Here is a 20,262-nt window from a genome sequence, read left to right as displayed (position 1 = left end):
TATAAGTTCTAGACTTGTTTACGTACATCCAGACGAATTGTCCTATTTTGACGGGTAACCGGGTACACATTTTTTGACCCGGTTACATCGCCAACCCGACCGGTAACCGGGTACTCGTAACAGCCCTAATTTTTTTATATCATTGACTACTTCCACTTTCTTGCATTGTATTAATAATCAGATGACCATTAAGGCCAATGAAACTCTTGTTGGTTGTTTTTGATTTAGTAAATATAACTTTTTTTTATAAGTATATATACGGAAACAATGAATCAAATCATAATTGATTATTTTGTTTTCTATGTTACCCAATCTGATTGAAATACAGATCCTTTTTATCACTACATATGAAAAGAGAATCTGAGAAAATCTCATTAGGGGTCATGTCCAGGTAACCTTTGGAAATGGCCTATCAAATTGCTGCCTGCAAAATCTTGAAAGTGAATTGTAGGGGACAAAATAATTAAAAAAAAACCTGTCAGAATTATTTTCGTGTACATAGTCATCTCGCTCCAAGAGCACAACAAAGCTATTGGTATATGTATACTGGGACAAAATATTGTTTTCAATTGATATAGTAAGGTGTGGAAAAATGGATGTAATTTTTAGTACACATGGTATAAAGGTCATCTGAATATGACCCCTTTTGGGATGTTGTCAGATTCTCTATTTAATGGAGTGGCTATATATAAGGATATGTATTTTAATCAGATTATATATAACCTACATCAGGTTTACCATCCTGTACAATTTGATATCTACCTATAATCAAATATGATGTTATAGGTGCAGTGGTTGCTGGTGGAGGGGCAGGCATATTACCAGGACCAGAAATGTATAATCCTATGAGTGGAGACTTTCAAGCACTCTAGTATACAGAAGTATAATGTAGACCTGGTCGTTCACTGGATGTTTAGGATAGTCTGCTATCCTATGACTGTGGAACCAAACAGAGTGTAATGGGTTCCAAAATGGTTGCCACCATAATCTATAGAGTATATGACTAACAGCCAAAGATCATTTAAGCGTGCACAGGACTTACCAGTCTCCTTTTAATATCTATATAATTATTAATCATTGCCTATACTATATAACGAAAAACATTTGAAAAGCAGATATTTTTCTTCAACAAAAATCCAACTGACAGGTGTTCAAAGGTCTTAGATTTTAAATTCAATCTGGTTGTGCATTGTTCTGCTCCTATTACAAACATTTATGGCAGTTTAAATTTCATCTACCAGGACAAAATCTGGATATGCCGAGAAGGTGCCAAATAGTTCCTTTTTTTTCTGAATATTGTCTACATTTATAAATTGAGTGTTCAATTTCCAGCTTGTCTGTGGGAGACAAATTTACTGTAAGTATACTTATTTTAGCGTAGTCAAATTTTAGTACAAATGTGAAAAAACTGTAAATTATGATTTATTATCGCCAATATAAATTAACACAATATGGTGATTCAATAACGGCAATACCTCTTTTACAAAACTGTAAATGAATTAATGCTTCAAAGACAAAGCGAAAAGTGCTAAAATAAGTACTTTTACAGTATTGCCTTTAGTACTTTTACTGCATTTTGAAAGATTGATAATTCAATCTTGCATATTAATGGGGATTCTTTATGACAAGTAACATACAGACATATGTCTGCTGGTAGGACTAGGTTTTCTCTGTCTTCTGTCTACATAAATATTGGTTTCCAGACATTAAATTGAGAATGTATTTATGGATTTTGTTGAAACTTCATACACTATGTTGTATTGTAATTTATTATATTATAAATACTGCATATGTCAAGAACATTGTAATTGTATTACAGATTTTAAATGAAGATATTTTTTTTACATTACTTGTTATCAGTGACCATTTTTCTGATGGCTACAATTTTGTTTCTTGCTTATTAACTATAAACTAGGGTATGATATCTAGTTGCATATACATATATATATATATATATAATTTACAGTTACTGTATTAAATGTATTTACACTTCCATTTACATAATTTATATATTTTATATTACACTGTCCTACAATGTTCATGTTAACTGATTCACCCTGAAAATGTAAATGAACTGTTCCAGCCTTTGAATTAGAAGAGTCCAAATGTGTATTTGGGGGTGAATGAGTTAACAATGTTTTCTTTTTCTCCACCATGATATGAAATATCTATTGATAACAAAGGTTTATTGATATATACATCTAACCAAAGGGAAATTTTGGTAAATTTATTTGATGGTCTTATAGCCATTATGATGCCTTCTTATTACTGTGATTTATTAAAAACCTTTGTTTTATTATTATTTTATTGTTATTACTTATTATATAATAAGCCTTTACCATATACTGTTTTGATATTTCGATGTGATATTCACTATGCAACAATAACAGATCACTTTGTTTTGTACTTAATCATTCACCCCTGTAGACACATTTGAACTTTCTTAACTTAAAGGGTGGAAAAGTTCACTATTAAATTACAGGGGTGAATGAGTTAAGATAGTCCGAAATCTATTTTGGGTTATATTAAATAGTTTTTTTCCCAATTTAGGGGAGTTAAAAAATAAAATAACATGAACCATAGAAAAAAATCCTTCATAAATGTTCCTAATGTTTCATGTATACATGTACTTATTACTCTTTAATGTAAAATGTTGAATACAAATATATATACATGTACATTTGTCACATTTTTATAAACAGTAAAATATGTATTTAGCTATAATAGCCCTCTGTTGGAAGACTTTGTCATAAAGAGATAAGGTCGTTTGAAAATCTTAATTATGTACAAGTTGACCTACAATGAGCCTAAATGTTGTATGTTGTTCATGACAAAAAGTATAAGTAGTGAAGGTTTATGGTAAACAATGTTAACCTGAACTCATTTTATTGGATAGGTTTTATAAAGGTTATAAGACTGTCTTTTTTACATTGATCATATGAACAGGTTGGAGATTTTAAAACTTGCCTATTTAATACAGTTCCTAGTTCCAATTTTTGTAGTTATCGCCCCTGAAATAAAGAAATCTTTAGTTAAGGAACTGAAGATAGGACCAAAATACGATAGATTAACTGTATTCAGGCATAGGATAAATTTAATTGGTGCAAATTTACTTTTTAATTGTAATTAGATTTTAATTACTTTTTCAATTACATTATGGGTATCAAATTCCTAATGAGCTGTATACTCTGATGACAGAAACAGTCAGTACATTGTTTTTGCAAATCAAGGTATAATATGAAATATTGGACAAAGTATCGAGGTCTTTTATTTTTAAACAAATGGGAAAAATAAAAATAAAATAGAATTTTTCTTACTCATTTTCCAATTTGAATCAAGCATACTGACAGTTAATAGAAATCAAATTATGTGGTTGAGATTGCGAGCTTTAGAGAAAAAAAAAGAAAATTGGGCGTGACCAGGAGGACACACCCAACACAGTGGTTATATAGTTATATATATTTTATATAGTTTAATTGTGTAATACGGAGAGGTGTCGACGAATGAGAAACGAAAACCTGTGGTAACAAAAATAACACCCTTTCTGGTTTAGTTCGATTACGTAGAACTTGATAATTTCTTCATTTGATTTGTTACTGGAATAGGATGTAACAAAATGTCGCATCAAATAACAATTCTCGTGTCTTTTATACCTTTTTGCGTGGTTTATGTGTTGTATAAATTTTGCATTTAACCTAATACCAAGTTCCATCAAAATATGTTTACTTTCTTAAAAAATTATTTTAAACCCAAAGTGATTACAATAGCTCAATATACTGTAGAGACGGTTATTTTCACGTATGAAAATTTTCGCAATTTGATCTTAAAGATGATAAAAACAGAAGGGACATGGAAAATGAGATAATACGCTAGAAACATTTGTATGTCCTATTTAAACATATAGCAGTTTGATATTTGCTGATATTTTGTCTCTAAATAGTAAAATTAAAGGTAAGTTTCGCCCAACCAAATAAATATTTTTTTGTAAAATCCGATAAACGGAAGAAAAGATGAAAAAAACATATCAAAAATACCTCAATTTAATTTCTTTATACGTTTGAGATTGAACAAATGTGTCTTGAATACAAATTTGAAGGAAATCCTTGATTTTTGACGGTGTCCGTCAGACAAAATAGTATGCAAATGTAGCTGCGATGGATTGTGTAGTCTAAGTTTCGCGCATGCGCATTGTTACGCACTAAAAGTAAACAGAATGGCTGAACGAAAGTGTGTGAGATAAAAAAAAATATATCTGAATCGGCAACAAAGTGGAGGAAATTATAATGGAATCGGTAGCACCCTAGGATATTTATAGGGAATTAAATTCAGAGATGGCATGTAGCGATAGAAGAAACAGAAGCCAAATCTCAAGCGGAACTTGCCCGGATCTGTTGGGACTCGTGTAACGGCGTTGCACGTGGTGAGTTAAATTTCAACACATATGCCTGCGCACATACCGCCGCAGACTAACTTCATGTATGTTTGGTGTACTTAGCTAGCGAGCGTATGTAAGTAACATGTGAAGTGTTTTAGCATATATGATATGTTAGTCCGCTAAACCTGTCTATATTATTAGGCTTTTTTTTTTTTTTGCCTAATATGTATTAGGCCAAAAAAAACATAATTTAAAAATGCCTAATAATATAGGCAGGTTTAGCGGACTAAAGATATGTACAAACAGTCCATCGTACTTCGATTTGTTCTTGGTTTTTTTTAACTAAACATGTCGTGGCAAACTGTCACTGCCATCTGACTTTTTGTTGCACGCTTCCGTTTGTTGCTGCGGCCTCGTTTTGGAAAAAAATACGTCATGTTCTATGTAAAGCTTGACTTCACTCTATTTTTAGAGGAGTATTTTCCTGGTCAAGCTAGGCAACTGACCACCCATATTGTTCGCTGTATGCATTGAAAATGATCTGAAGATTATATCTATGTACAGGATAAATTTCAATTTCGTAGTCTTTATATTTCATTGGGCGAAACCTACATCTTTTTGACGACAGGTTTTTTTCTATGACTTACCTCCCTTGAGTTCCGATGAGTTGTGACGTCATCTGAGACAATAAACTACCGGAAGCCGGTGTGCCGATCGCGGAACTGGCAACATGCCTGTGGATTTTAGCCACAGGTCTTAGTACTTACGGAAATACACACGGAGAAAAATATGTTATGTTTAGACTTATTGGGTAGCGTGATTTATCCCCTAAATCATGACACATTTTTGACGTCATAACCTGTAAAATGACGTCACTATATGTAAATGATGATGTCATTAATGTCAAGTACAATATATCATGTGGAGTATCATGTGAGGGGTTAAACATAAGGTCATTTTTCACGAATGAATAAGTACACTGTATTACTATACTATTCAGTCTACCCTGTAGTAATACGACTGTGCATGTAATGTAATTTATAGTTAACACATAAAATTAACCGGGGAGTTTTGATATAAATACTGGTAATTTTATGTGCAAAATAAGATCGTAGTGAAAATGGACAACTATTGTGGCCCACCTCTTTAGACCTACGTTTTGATGAAAAAGAATCGTGCTTTACAATCATACGCAATTAAAAGAAAAAAAGGTCCTCTTGCACAGTTTTCATATTTCATTTTAGGGATTCTACTACATGTATTTCAAAAAATGTGTGTAAGTCTTAGCAAGACAATAATTCATTATTACATTTCTTTGTTTTTTGAGTTACAAAACAACTTGATGTGCCGATGGTGTGAAGCCGGTATGTTCAGATCGAACAGGGTTGCATAATGATTAGAACGAATATACGTACCCGGCCTACTATACCTTTCGGCCGGGTACGAATTGGTCCCCATGTGTCGTAATGGAGCACTGCCTCCGAAAATCACTCGGGCATAGTTCATAGTTCATATTCCTTAATTTCCAACTATTTCTTGCATACAGGCGCATGCATTTATCATTTCTTAACAAAAAGAACCCAAAAATTAGTCCAATTACCTACCTTACCGCTTACAAGACGTCAATTTCAAAACAGTAGTGTTACTGTAAAACTTATCTTTGAAAAGACCGCCATATTTTTATGTAAAACTATTGACATCCGGTTCAGACATCATTTCCGGTTTCAAATAAGGACCCAATGCCCATATACGGAAAGTGTAGTAAAACATGGCGGCCAGCAGCATGGAGCGAGCGATAAAATCAGTGTTTGATCGATATTTTCTCTTAATGAAATGAAATCCCATCAAATGGAAGTCATCAGCTACATTATGAACAAGAAGGACGTGTTCTGTTTGCTACCTACGGGGTATGGAAAGTCCATGACTTTTATTATGGTGCCACTTCTTTTGAATGAGGTGAGTTTTGACACATTCTCTTCTCTTGACATGAAAATACACACGATTCATCTAATCCGAATTTAACCGTTTAAAGTTGGACAATTTACAGTGCAACATGGTTATTATTTTCTGAGAAAACTTACATTGATACAAAATTAGGAAAACAGAGTGCCACGTACCGTCCAAAACAACACAAGTAATACATGTTCACGGCGATAATTTTTTGTTTACATTTCTACTGATTAAGTTATAATATGTAGGCCTATTACATGAAGTACTGGCACATACATATAGGCCTATTACATATGCTGCATACGCAACTGAAAGAACATTAGGCATGCACGCCATGCCGGGAAATAATTGAACACAGCTTAATGTGGAAAAGTAAATATAGTTACATCCAAATTTCAAAATATAGTAAATTATCTAATATATATTGTATACAAGTTTGTTTCATTAATGTATAAAAAGAAATTGAAATGTCATGGAGTTAAAAAGAAACGAAACAAGTACCGGTAAGTAAAAAGTAAATTAATTATGAACATCTTTTGCCATTCAGTTGAATCCAGATAAGAAACACACAGCTATTGTGATATCACCCCTAAAGGCACTAATGGCAGATCAGGCAGAGCAGCTGAGGCAGAAAGGGATTAAAACAGCAGTGCTTGTCGAGACGACACAGTTGAATGGTATATATTGTATTCCATTTACAGAGAGCAACCAACTAAATGATTTTACATAGACCTCAGTGTTAAACTTTGTTAAAGTTTTGTACTGCATTATTAAAACAAAGGAATATTAGTTAGGTATTGTGTTCTATAATTAAAGTCTAGGTTCTCATATAACACTAGATAGAAAAAAAAAGTTTGGGTGCTTCTGCTCAAACTCCAACCAGGGTAGCTTTATTGAAATCAGGCGCATTTTGCACTAAAATATCCGGAAATTCTAATGTTTTTACCTATTCATTATCAAAATTGATATTTTGAACCTATATCTCAATATGAATTTCCAAATTGATATTATGGCTATCTAGGAATAATTACCTGTCAGAAAACATTTTTACTTTTGAAATTCATAATTAGCCAGCCAATCAGCGGCCGGGTTAAAATTCTATCCTGGGCTCAATCTTGTATACACAGGGGCCATTTCGAAGGTCTTTTTTTATTTAGTTGGTTGATCCCTACACAAGCAATGCGATATATAGGCTATGCCTTGAAGCTTGTAGTGATGAATGACCATGAATTAAAAAACAACTGAATTTAGAAAGATCAACAGTGATATATCACATTATCCCATTGCTATTTACTCTTGCTCACTTAACTACAAAAAAAATATATGTATGTTAAGTCTCACCCTGAATAATAAGCATTTTAATACTGTGGCGAGTCTGGATTTGCATGGGCCTGTGCCAAGGCATCAGTGATAATTATAATTCCAGTTTTGGATATTTATTATAATTCTAGTTTCGGATGGGTATGAATAGAGAATGTTGGCTATACATCTCTGGTGTAGATAAATTTGTGTAACTTATGTATTGAGCATGGTAAATTGGTATGGAAAACTGTGTGAGTGTGATCTTACTATAACAAGATCGAGAGACCTTTTAACAGCTGATTTTTGTTTACCTCTGTATTCGGCTGGGTTTACTCGACTATTTTTATGATAAATAGCGATAATTACACGCCAATATTAATTAGGATGGTAGTAAAATTATTGTTCTAACTGTAGAAACGGAATTGTGTAAATCTATTCACTTTTCGATTTTTAATGATTTTATTTGTCTACTGGGTCTTAAAATTAGTTTGCCCGGTCGCCATTACAACACTGCTACTAGTATACGGGATTCGTTACAGCCTAATTATACAAGGTAAAATTGTAATCATCGATAATTTTAGAAGTTGTTAGCCTATTGTGTAAAACTTATGAGTTCATAGATCATTTTCGCAATGACAGTCTTATTACTTACGGGTTATAAACGTCTGAACTCATGGTTTGTTTATCTTAGTTCATCCCGTTCCCACTCTCAACATGGCGAGCAATGTAACGTCATGAGAGAACTACTTCGAAAGCGTACGGATGTAATAGTTCGTTTTCAGCATTCTATAGTTTATAATAGTCTATAAATGTAATAAGAAAGGTTTTACTTATATTATAGAGGTACATTTTATTGTAAAATATGTATTTTAATCGATAGATTCCCGCACTATGTTGCGGAAGGAATCGTCTAGACACGGCTGCTCGGTCGTAGTAAATGCTACTGTTGACCCCGCACGTGAGGTCACGTTTTCCTTATATGGATATTTTCCTCATCAGATGAGGAATTTGCCTCATCTGGTGAGGACGTCCTCACATGGTGAGGACCGAAGGTTATAAAAGGCGGCGTGCATCGCTGTTTCGTTTCTTAGAAAAACAAACTTACGTCACACTTCTTATATTTCAATTGTTTATTTATTGCCTTATCTTCATCAAATGCCATTCCACATAATCATACCTAAATACAACATACATAATACATAAAATACACAGTCTATAAACCTAATCACTTTTGACAAAGACAACGTAAACGGTTTACGACGTTCGATGTCGTAAACCTGACTAACAATGTCGTAATCGTGTGACTACAGTTTCGTTTCTCAGAAAAACAAACTTACGTCACACTTCTTATATTTTAATTGTTTATTTATTGCCTTCAATAGAGATACATATTCCACTCTACATCAAAATCTTAAAATACGACTCACTATACGTCTTTCTAGACACAACCGAACTGAAGGTTTGAAGATGAAAAACATTGAAAATCTATCGTCAAAATAATAACATTCCATACGAAACAAAATATCACTGAAGTTAAAGTTCTAGCCTATTAATTGTGCAACACATGAAAGTACATTTCGTCGATATAACATGTCCTAATCATATAGTAAACCGGAAAAGCGCATAGCGTCCTATGTGAACTGAGAAGGGGCCATAGCATGGACATAATGATCATAAAACACGTCTTTTGTTTTCCAGCGTCCCACATGCATAGCGGTTTCGGCGTCACAACCCGATTTAATCGCCGCATTAGCAGCCGACGGACGGAAACACTTTGGTGTAAAACCTTTGTCACTTAAACCAGCCAGCGAGATTGACTCTGATAGGACCTTACTTACAGCGGTCGCGGTTATTCCTTTGTACGGTTTGTTCAACGAAATAAACACAGGACCTTTCTCAGTCGTTTGATCCTTAGTTCTGTTTAAGTATGTTTTGAGAGTATCAACCACATCATTGCGCGAAGATGACGACTTGGGAATACGAACTTCAAAACCAGTTCTAGAGCTATCGTTCTTTATCCCAAAGAAAGTAACCGTTAAGGAACCGTCCTCATGAAACATAAGCTGATCTCTTGAAAATGTAAACGCCACACACGAATTTGACGACGGGTCGAAATATTGACCACGCGGAGCCAAGTCTGACGGACGTGTCATAAACGCAATTGCCAACAGAGTAATTGCCTTAAGACGCAAATCTTTTAATGAAACTCCTTTAATGTCTTCCCACGAACGAAATAGTTCATCAAATGCTACGAGATGCATGACTGGGGTACGTGTAGCCGGTTTCGTTGTACCCGATTTAACTAACGCTGTAGCGAGGTTTTTTATTGGTATACAGTTCATAGGGTTATTTCTCCCCAAAGAATCATACAAACAAGATAGCGAAGCTGATGCCATCTTTAACTGTGACTGCGGTCGTTCACTACTGTCCGAGATAGAACATAAGAAATCTGCGAAAACTCCCGAACTAGACGAGTCAGGTGGGAACTCGACACACTCCTTTTCACAAAATTTACAAAAACGTCTAGCATATCTATTATATTGTGCCATAGTAGATTTGGCCCAACAACACATAAACTGTTCAATAGCTCTAGTTGACCACCCAAAATCACTTAGTCTATTGCGCCAGAGATTCTCCAGGCATAAATTTTCCACCGCCGATTTTTCAACGGTTCCGGTAATAAATTGATCGTCATGAACGTCTTTGTGTTGTTTTTTAACCGGATAGGCGGACACACTGATAGGCGGCGTAACGTTTGGAGCCATGGTTTCCCGGGCCACCAAGGGGCGATAACTGTAGCTTCTGCACGTTGATCGATGATCACGCGTAAAACATGAGGTATAATTTTGAACGGAGGATTTACAAAGTTGTTGTGTTGCCACCAATCTCTCTGACCCAAGCAGTCTATTCCTGAAGTAAACGGGTCGTAAAACAGGCTGTTGTAACACGGAATTTGTTTGGTTAAAAACGACGCGCATCGATCTATTGTATGTGGCCCCCATACTCTGTCGAGGTACTGAAATAGACCCGTGTTCATTTTCCAATCTGAATGAGACTCCAGTCTGCTTAGAAAGTCCGAATGTACATTCTGAGATCCGGCGATGTGCTTGGCTACCAATGAAACTTTGTTGTCTATTAATTCCGCCCAAATCGCTGTGGCTAACTGAGTGAGTCTTATACTGGATCCTCCCTGATAATTTATGTACGCCACCGTAGATATATTGTCCGAAAGTAGCTGTACCACCTTGTTGTGTACTTGAGAACAGAATGATTTTAGTGCTAGCAAACCGCCATCATTTCGCGTACATTTGAATGCTCTAACGACATTTCTTGATTCCACAATCCGCGCGCTTCCTTTTGTTCCAACACCGCACCCCAGCCGGTACTGGATGCATCTGTGATTAATTGTAGGTCTATAGCCTGATGTACCACCTTTGTACCGTTCCATGATAAGAGAGCCTTCTCCCACCACTGGAGATCCTGTATAGTACCTTCATCCAATGTTAAATTATCTTGCCACGACAATCTCTGCTTTAAAAGTCTGTAAATATTTCTCAATAACAATTTTCCTGGTAATACGGCTCGCGACATAGACACACATTGTCCTGCTATTCTAGCTAGGCCCTTAGCTGAAACAGTACCTTTACGCAGAGTTAATTTGATACTATGTCTAAGTTTTGTTATGCGCTTTTTCGGAATAAAAATCCACACATTGTTATCTAAATTCACAGTATCAATAACATATCCTATATATTCCGTCCTTGTTTTAGGCTCAAGATTAGACTTCTCAAAGTTCACTCTAATACCAAGATTTTCAAAAACAGAAAGTACAAAATCTCTTGACGAACAAATATCAACACTATCAGCAGACAATAAAAATCATCGACATACACTGTGATTCGAACACCTAAACTTCGAAAATATGAAATAATAGGTCGTATTGTCTTACAGAAAAAATATGGCGACACTTTCAGACCGAACGGTAACTTAGTCCACTTATAAAATTTACCGTTAAATTGGATAATATTTTTGTGAATCTAAACTGACAGGTATATGATGAAAACCATCTTTTATGTCAATTGTTACCAACTTATCATTTGGCTTAACAATGTCTTCAATAACCTTGATCCCTTCATAATGAAATGATTTAGGAGTAATATGTTCATTTAAATACCTGAGGTCAACAATCAATCGGAGCTTGTTATTTTTCTTAGGTACACACGAAATTGGGGAAATACAAATAGGCTTAGAATTTATACACTCGATTAAAACTCCGTCAGACACTAATCTGTCTATTTCAGAACTTAGAAACTGTGATTCTTTCACAGAAAAACACTTGTTTGGAATACAAAACTCTAGTGTTAATTTATTAAATGGAATATCAATACTATTGGAAATCCAATTGCACACAGTTTCTGGGGCATTGATTTCACGCCAGGCATCAACAGACTGTTGTAATGGACTAGCACACATGAGTATGTTTCACCGTATAATTATGATGACTCGTCGTTTCTATCTGTCGGTATCGACGGAAATCTCGGACCATCCATTCCACAGCCACGTCTGGGATAGAAACCACGACCGAAACGCCGACCGTAAGAGTAGGAGTTGTCTCGCCTGCCCCTGTACTGACCGCGTCCAGGTGTGTAATACCGTTGAAACGTATTTGCAGAGCTTGTTCTCTGTTTCACTGCAGAAATTTCAGCTGCTGTTTTCAAATTGTTTAAACTGCTGTCCGAAAATGTAGAATTATTTCGTTCTAAGTTTTTAAACAGTTTCGATGTCTCCTTATCAAACGTGTTCTGTACCAACAACGCTGAATATTCGGACTGAAGAAAGTTTATTTGAGCCGCTAAAATTGTAAACAAATGACCCAAATCTTCTGTCGTTACTGGTTTTTCCTGCACATTTATTGTTTGTAACCAACGGAGAGCAGTCTCAGTAAATCGTGCTGATTTGCTTAGAGTTGCGAGATGAGCTTGATCAACCTGTTTTATTCCTGTTTTATTGTCAAACACTTTCAACTCATTTGGAAGTTTATTTTTCGCTAATGAAGCACGAATGTTCTCAAACTCTCGTTGAATATCGGCTGCACTAAGCATTGGAGTGGGACCGACCGCACCCTCGTGGTGGAAATCGTCACCGCGAAAAAAAACGTGACTCATATTCTTTTCTTCTCCTGTCACTCTCTGACTCCTCAAATACCTTCATTCGATCGTTAATCTTGGTTTGTGACTCCTCTATCGACTGTAGAGTTGCATTAATCTTTTCAAATTGTCCAAAAATCGAACTTTTTTCGTCTTCGTAAGACATGGTCGTCTGCCCGTGAGAATGGCGTTCGATGTCGTAAACCTGACGAACAATGTCGTAATCGTGTGACTACAGTTTCGACAGTTCTAGCCCGTCGGCATTGGTATATACATGCGCCTTTTCATAACCATTGGATAGATAGCTTAAAGTATATAGCAAAGTTAGTATACAAATAAGGGAGACAACTCATACGGTCTTATAAGACTTTTGGATTATTTTATTACAGTCATTAGGCTTTTATATGATAATATTTCATTATGAAATAATGTAAACAATATTAACTTTTGGTAAATTCTACGGAATTTTAGATAATATTCCAGATCCTGTAACCGTAGAGGTTAAAGATAATTGTCTACAAAGTATTTATTTACTTTGTGGAAGAGGAGTGGTATGTTATAGAGAAATTAATTTATTGTATAGTAATTTGAATATTATTGGTATGGATTAGGGAAAATAGTACCTACAAGAGTAATAACTCTCTGTGGAAGAGGTTTATACCTGTTTCTATGAAATAATAAGTTCATCTATATTTAGATTTTATGTAACTATTTTTAGACTGGATTCAAAGTCTTATAATTATACTGTTGTTTCCTAAGATATGTTGTAGTTAATTCAATATCAGAAATTCACTTATGGTTGTTGTAATCTTATATTTTAGACCTATTATTGATAATTGATGGCTTAATGTATTATTGACTTGCTTAAATTATTGTGACAGAGTTTCTATGGACAATTCTCTAATTTAATTGCAAAAACTTACCAATTCAGAAGTACAGAGAGGGAGTTGTTCATTGAGAAAACATAATTGGATAATTACTAATATTGTCCATGTTTTTATATTTATAATACTGTAATATCATTTTCCATTACCAATATCTTGTAAATATTAATTGTTATTGTTGAATTTGAAAATGTTTAATAATACAAAGAATTAGTAATTTATCTTTGGACTTCTAGTTTTCTTTTAAGTTAAGTATTTTGGAAGTGATAAATAAGTATTTGACAAGGCGTACGGTTATAGAACTAGAAGATAATTCTACTAGTGGTCCAAGAGGACCTGAAGAATAATAGACTGAGGAAAGTGGTCTGTGACCACACTACTTGTCCTGGTCAGACTTGACCCACAAGGAAACATGATTGTAAAGAGAGTGTAGAGGAGGGCAAGAGCCTGAATTATACATATACACACAACCCCAGTTTCGTTTCAATTGGCGGCAGCGGTGGGATAGTTTTTCTCAGTCATCCAACAGTGTCCTTGAACTAGACACTTAGAGGTCATTATCATTCACCATGGCAACCAATGGAATGATATCAGAAGTACATACAGATCAACAAGATGAGCATGTTGAAGAAACTCCTCAAGGAGTTGTAGATGAGGATTTATTGGGTAGTGTGGATTTACCAATTTACACTTCACCCAATGCCGACGGGCCATTGCTCCCAGAGACCATAACTCCTAGGGAAAGAATAAGAAATCCGCAGATGTATGTAGCTGGATCTCCAAGTGGAGAAATACAATTCAGAGTAACAACTGCTACCAGTGGTAATGTTGACAACAATAGTTTGGGCGTACGTCCCAAAGTATTTAGAGGGATGTCTACGAAAACTGTGGCGGACAGTAACCTAGATACACCAATCCCAAACCGGGTGTCCCGGAGTAATGTCAGGAAGAAAATTGTGGACATAGGATCCAGCTATAGAAGTAGTTCTCGGGAATCAGAGCTACAACAGAGAAATGATGAATTACAAAAGAAATTAGAATCTTTACAAGAGGTGTTAGACGCAGAAAGGAGCTCTGTTGCACAACTGATGCAGGTCCAATCATACAGGGGATATGATCGAATGCAGCTAAGAGACCTGTATGGTCGATCAGACCTGGACTTGTCCGGTAGCAAGGGGCAAGGTCAGGGGGTCGAGCCTGTACCTGTTATGAAACAGCGTTGTGGATGCCTACTTGGGACAGTGGGTAACACAGCCGGCGTTCATACTGACAGCGGTGCCGGGTCAGAGGAGATGGGTTCTTGGCGTTCTCAATGTCGATTGCGTACGGACGTTAACACTGCTAGGGAGAGTAGTGTTGGAAGGTACATGGGAGATGTACCCGTTAACCGTATTCTGGCCCTACTCAGGGTGAAGTTGAGAGGGCGGGGGCATATAGGGGTCCAAGATCGACAGGGTGGGGAGAACAAAGGAGTCAACAGGAGCAGGGAGGTAAACCATCACTAGAGACTAAGCTTGCTACATTCGATGGTGAAGCGAACTGGCAAGACTACTTAGTACACTTTGAACTAGTGTCAAGATGTAACAAATGGGATAATGAAAGCAAGGCGTTGAAGCTTGCTACAGCATTACGGGGACGAGCACAGGGGATTTTGAGTGATTTGACGATGGACGAGAGATTAAATTATCATGGACTTGTCAAAGTGTTGACAGACAGATTTCAGCCTGAGGACCAAGCTGAAATATACAAAGCTCAGATCAAGGGAAGATTGAGGAAGAAAGATGAAACCTTACCAGAAATTGCACAAGATATTAAGCGACTTGTTAGGTTGGCTTATCCTGGAGCTCCACATGAAATTAGACAACAACTTGGACTAGATTATTTAATTGAAGCATTAAATGATGCTGATATGGAAAGGGCCATACATCAGGGCAAGGCTAGAACAATAGCTGATGCTGTAAGAATTGCTCTAGAGTTTGAAGCATTTCAAACTGGACGTAGGAAGCGAAGCTCTACAAGGGCAATGGTTAGAAGTCAACAGGAGGTTAGCATTGACAACACATCTGTACTAGAAGATAAACTGAGTGAATTAACAGACAGAGTTGCTGCATTACAGGACAACAACAGCAGAAACTATCGGGAATGTTTCTACTGTCACAAACCAGGCCATATAAGAAGAGATTGTATGAAGAGGAAAGCAGATGAGGGGAAAGCAAAAGCTGGACAGAAGGCGGGAAACTAAAGAAGGCTGAGATAGAAGACCCGATGTCAGCCGGAAGTAATTATCAAGGGTCTGGAAAGATAGTTGAGGCTAAATCAAAACCAAAATCTGATGGATTTTTTATACCAGCTATAGTATGTGGGGTAGAAATCAATTGTTTGTTGGACAAAGGTTCCACTATTTCAGTATTACATCCAGATATATTTGCTGCTATTGATGTTAAGTATCGACCTGTACTGAGTAAACATCATACCAGTTTTAAGGTAGCTGACGGAGGTTTGGTAGTGTCAGAAGGGGCTATTGACGCAACATTGGAGATCAGTCGAAAATTGGTGAAGCACCGTATGGTCATTACTAATATTAGCACTCCAGCTATTTTGGGATATGACTTTCCACACTCACATCACTGCAAGATAGACATGGGTGGTGGAGTATTACATTTTGATGGTGATAATCTACAATGCAAGAAAGAGAGTCAAATGGGATCAGTATTCTCCATCACTGTAGTCGAGAATGTGGTTATACCTCCGGAGTCAGAAATGATTATCAACGCAAATATTGTTGGTACTTCTACATCAGACGCAGACCTTGAGGCAGTTTTAGTAGAGCCATCAAGTCAGCGCTTAGCCAAAGAAGGAATACTGGTAGCCAGGTCCTTGTCTGATCCTAAAAACAACAAAATCATTATTAGAGTGGCAAATACAAACAATGAAGCATATGTCCTATACAAAGGTACTAAGGCAGCTAAGGGAGAACTGGTTAGTGTACCCAAAGAAAGTACCGAAGTCCATACATCCGAGAGAGTGAGATCTGTAAGTCAAGATGAAGGTCTACCAGATTATCTCCAGAAATTAGATGAAAAATGTCAAGAACACATAACTCCAGAACAACATACAGCTGTACATCAACTATTGACAGAATTTAAGGATGTGTTCGCAAAAGACAAAAGCGATTTGGGAAGAACAGATATTATAAAACACCGTATTGATACCGGAACTAATAAACCGATTAGGCTACCTCCAAGGAGGATTCCCCTCGAGAGGACGTAAATAAAGAAATACAACGGATGTTGGATCCCAATGTCATAGAGCCCAGCAAGTCACCTTGGCTGCTGCCATAGTCCTGTTGTAAAGAAGGATGGATCTTTACGAATCTGTGCAGATTTTAGATTACTCAACAAAGCCACTTCCATTGATAGTTTCCCTATTCCTAGAATAGATGACTCTTTAGATGCTCTGAAAGGAAGCAAATGGTTTTCTACACTTGACTTAGCGTCAGGATATTGGCAAGTAGAAATGGACCCTTCTGATAAGGGAAAGACAGCTTTTAGAACTAATACTGCAGTATATCATTTTAATGTAATGCCATTTGGTCTTTGCAACGCTCCTGCAACATTTGAGCGCCTAATGGAGTGTGTATTAGCCGGTTTACATTGGGAGAGGTGTCTTATATATTTGGACGACATCATTGTCTATTCCACCGACTTCGACTCACATATTTCAAGATTAGCAGAGGTGTTGTCACGCATGAGAACAGCAGGCTTAAAAGTCGCGCCTAAGAAATGCGATTTCTTTCAGAAGAGGGTCTCATTTTTGGGACACGTGGTGTCTGAGGAGGGTGTTGCGACAGATCCTGCTAAAATTGAGGCAGTTAGGGCCTGGCCTCAACCTAAAACAGTACACGACGTTCGCAGCTATCTTGGAACCTGTGGGTATTATCGTCGATATATTAAGGACTTCTCGAAAATCGCCAAGCCTTTACACAAATTAACAGAAAAACATGAAAAGTTTCGTTCGGACTGATGAATGTCAGAAAGCTTTCGAGTCCTTAAAGGAGGCACTTACTACAGCTCCAATACTCAGATATCCAAATATGGAACTTCCATTTATTTTGGATTGTGATGCCAGTGCTTTTGCTATTGGGGGAGTACTTAGTCAAGTGGAAGACGGACAGGAGCGAGTTGTCGCGTATTTCAGTCGAACTCTTAATAAGAGTGAGAGGAATTACTGTGTAACCAGACGCGAGCTGTTAGGTATGATTATGTCCATAGTCACTTTCATCATTATCTATACGGAGTTAAGTTTACAGTGAGGACTGATCATGGAGCCCTCAATTGGCTCCTTAGTTTCAAGTCACCAGAAGGTCAGATGGCCAGATGGTTAGAGATTCTAGGAACCTATAATATGGAAGTCCAACACCGACCTGGACGACAGCACGGGAGTGCAGATGGTATGTCTCGTCGACCATGCGACTACTGTAGTCGCCTAGAAAACAAGGAGCAAACCCAATCAGTTCAAGTACTAGGAAATATTAGGATGATTCACAGTAACCATGAGGGGGAGGATACAAATATACATGATCACCAGGATCCCTGGTTTCAAAATAAATCTCCTGAAGAAATTAAGAAGGCTCAGATGGAAGACAGAATAATAGGTCCGGTACTGATGTGGAAGGAGAAATATTCAACTAAACCTAAATGAGAGGACATATCTCATCATAACATAGAGAGTAAACACTACTGGTCTCAATGGGACAGTTTAGTTTTACTGGGAGGGATATTGTATAAGAAGTGGAACAATAAGGCTATTGGAACCAGATATCTACTGGTGGTACCCGCTTCTCTACAGAGCGAGGTATTGCGCATGCTACACAATGACCCTGGGTCAGGGCATTTTGGAGTAACTAGGACAATAGCCAGGGTTAAAGAACGTTTCTATTGATCAGGCCGTTGCAATACTGTAAAAGATTGGTGTACGAAATGCATAGAATGTCAAAAACGTAAAGGACCACCACGAACACTACGTGGACAGACGAAACAGTATCAGGTTGGAGGACCTCTGGAGAGAGTAGCCATGGATATTTTGGTTCCATTACCTGAGTCCACTCTAGATAATAAATACATTCTTGTTATAACCGATTACTTTACAAGGTGGACAGAATGTTACGCAATGCCGGACCAGGAATCTCAAACTGTTGCTGATTTGTTTTTAAATCAGTTTATCTGTCGATTTGGGGTACCTAGGCAAATCTTAACAGACCAAGGTCGACAATTTGAAAGCAAGTTAATTCAGAGCTTATGTGAAGTTCTAAACATGGATAAAACAAGAACATCACCCTATCATCCTCAGACAGATGGACTTGTATAGCGTTTTAACAGGACAATAGAAGACGTTCTTAGTAAATATGTTGCTAAAGATCAACGAGATTGGAATAAACATCTACCTCTAGCAACATTGGCGTACCTGTCATCAGTACAAGAGAGTACCGGATTTACACCAAGTATTCTGATGTTAGGCCGAGAACTAGAACTTCCAGTAGACTTGGTATTTGGAAAGCCTCCAGATGATAACCCTCCTTCCATATCAGAGTATGTTAAGGACATTCAGGAAATAATGTGGACTGTACATGATGAGGCGAGAGATAATATGACAGCCGCTAGTAACAGACAGAAAAATCATTATGATCACAGATCCAATAAAGTTCAATATAATGTTGGAGACGCAGTTTGGATTAGAGTTACTTCCCGTGTAAAGGGACGATCTCCAAAACTGCAAGATAGATGGGAGGGACCATTTGTAGTTACAGGACATATATCCGACGTGGTATATAAAATAAAGAAACATAGGAATTCTGATGAAAAGATTTCACATCATGACAGATTGAAGCCGTATTACGGAGCTTATGATAATTTCGTACATCCGTCAAGGATACAACATTCCAGAAAGAATGTTGCAGACGTTGTTACCTCAAACGACAGGCGACAAAATCACAATGTAGACTCCGAGATGCAGACACGAAGAAGTAGTCGAACCAGGAAAAATCCACATTGGATGGTGGATTATGAGGTCACACCCGAGTAGATTTTACTACATAGTTTGTTAAGTTAATTAATGTTAATTGTATAATATACAGTATATGATGGAGACCCGCGGACCATGGCCAGGTTCTCTTAACATTGCTGGAGGATGTTCGATGTGGTCTATGGCCGAGAAATTTATACAGTGACTCTTTCTGGATTGATGATGCACCATGCGCAGGTGACAGTATCATCACCAGTCTGGAGTACTCTTGAGAGCCACAAGAAGATATAGGCGGTCCTCAACTCATCTGGAATGGGTGGGAGAAATACTGTATAGGAAGAGAAAGACAGGTTTATTTATTTTTAATATGATATAAAATGGCACTGGAATAAATTTCAATATCACATGTTACTTTAGTTACCAGAAATTTATATATCTTAAAAATGACATGTATAATTTCAATTATTGAGATGTATACCAAGGGGATACCCTTGTGAAGATGGAAGAGTCCAAGCCAGGATCTCTCGAGATGTCTATTGTATGGAGTCCACTACTCAGTTCTGGCAGGGATGACCTGTACACA

At 36.9% G+C, this 20,262-nt stretch overlaps 1 protein-coding gene across 5 annotated transcripts in view; it reads left to right on the top strand.

Moving 5' to 3' along the window:
* The window catches only part of LOC138326718 (uncharacterized), a 34,067-nt gene that overhangs the window by 7,708 nt on the left and 6,097 nt on the right, over positions 1–20,262 (top strand). For 3 of the 5 annotated variants that reach the window (XR_011208944.1, XM_069272734.1, XM_069272733.1), the window contains one exon: positions 787–3,885. Coding sequence is in view for 2 of the 5 variants with exons in the window: in XM_069272734.1 (XP_069128835.1) it covers positions 787–872 (86 nt within the window). In the remaining 3 variants the exon portion in view is untranslated. Of the gene's footprint in view, positions 1–786; positions 7,003–9,325; positions 13,877–20,262 lie in introns of those variants that run through there. The other 2 variants (XR_011208943.1, XR_011208945.1) reach the window with 2 other exon arrangements.

This window comes from Argopecten irradians, chromosome 7, assembly GCF_041381155.1.
Source record: "Argopecten irradians isolate NY chromosome 7, Ai_NY, whole genome shotgun sequence".
Classification (NCBI taxonomy): domain Eukaryota; kingdom Metazoa; phylum Mollusca; class Bivalvia; order Pectinida; family Pectinidae; genus Argopecten; species Argopecten irradians.
Note: the sequence above shows the minus strand (reverse complement) of the source record. Positions and strands in the feature narration are given on the sequence as shown.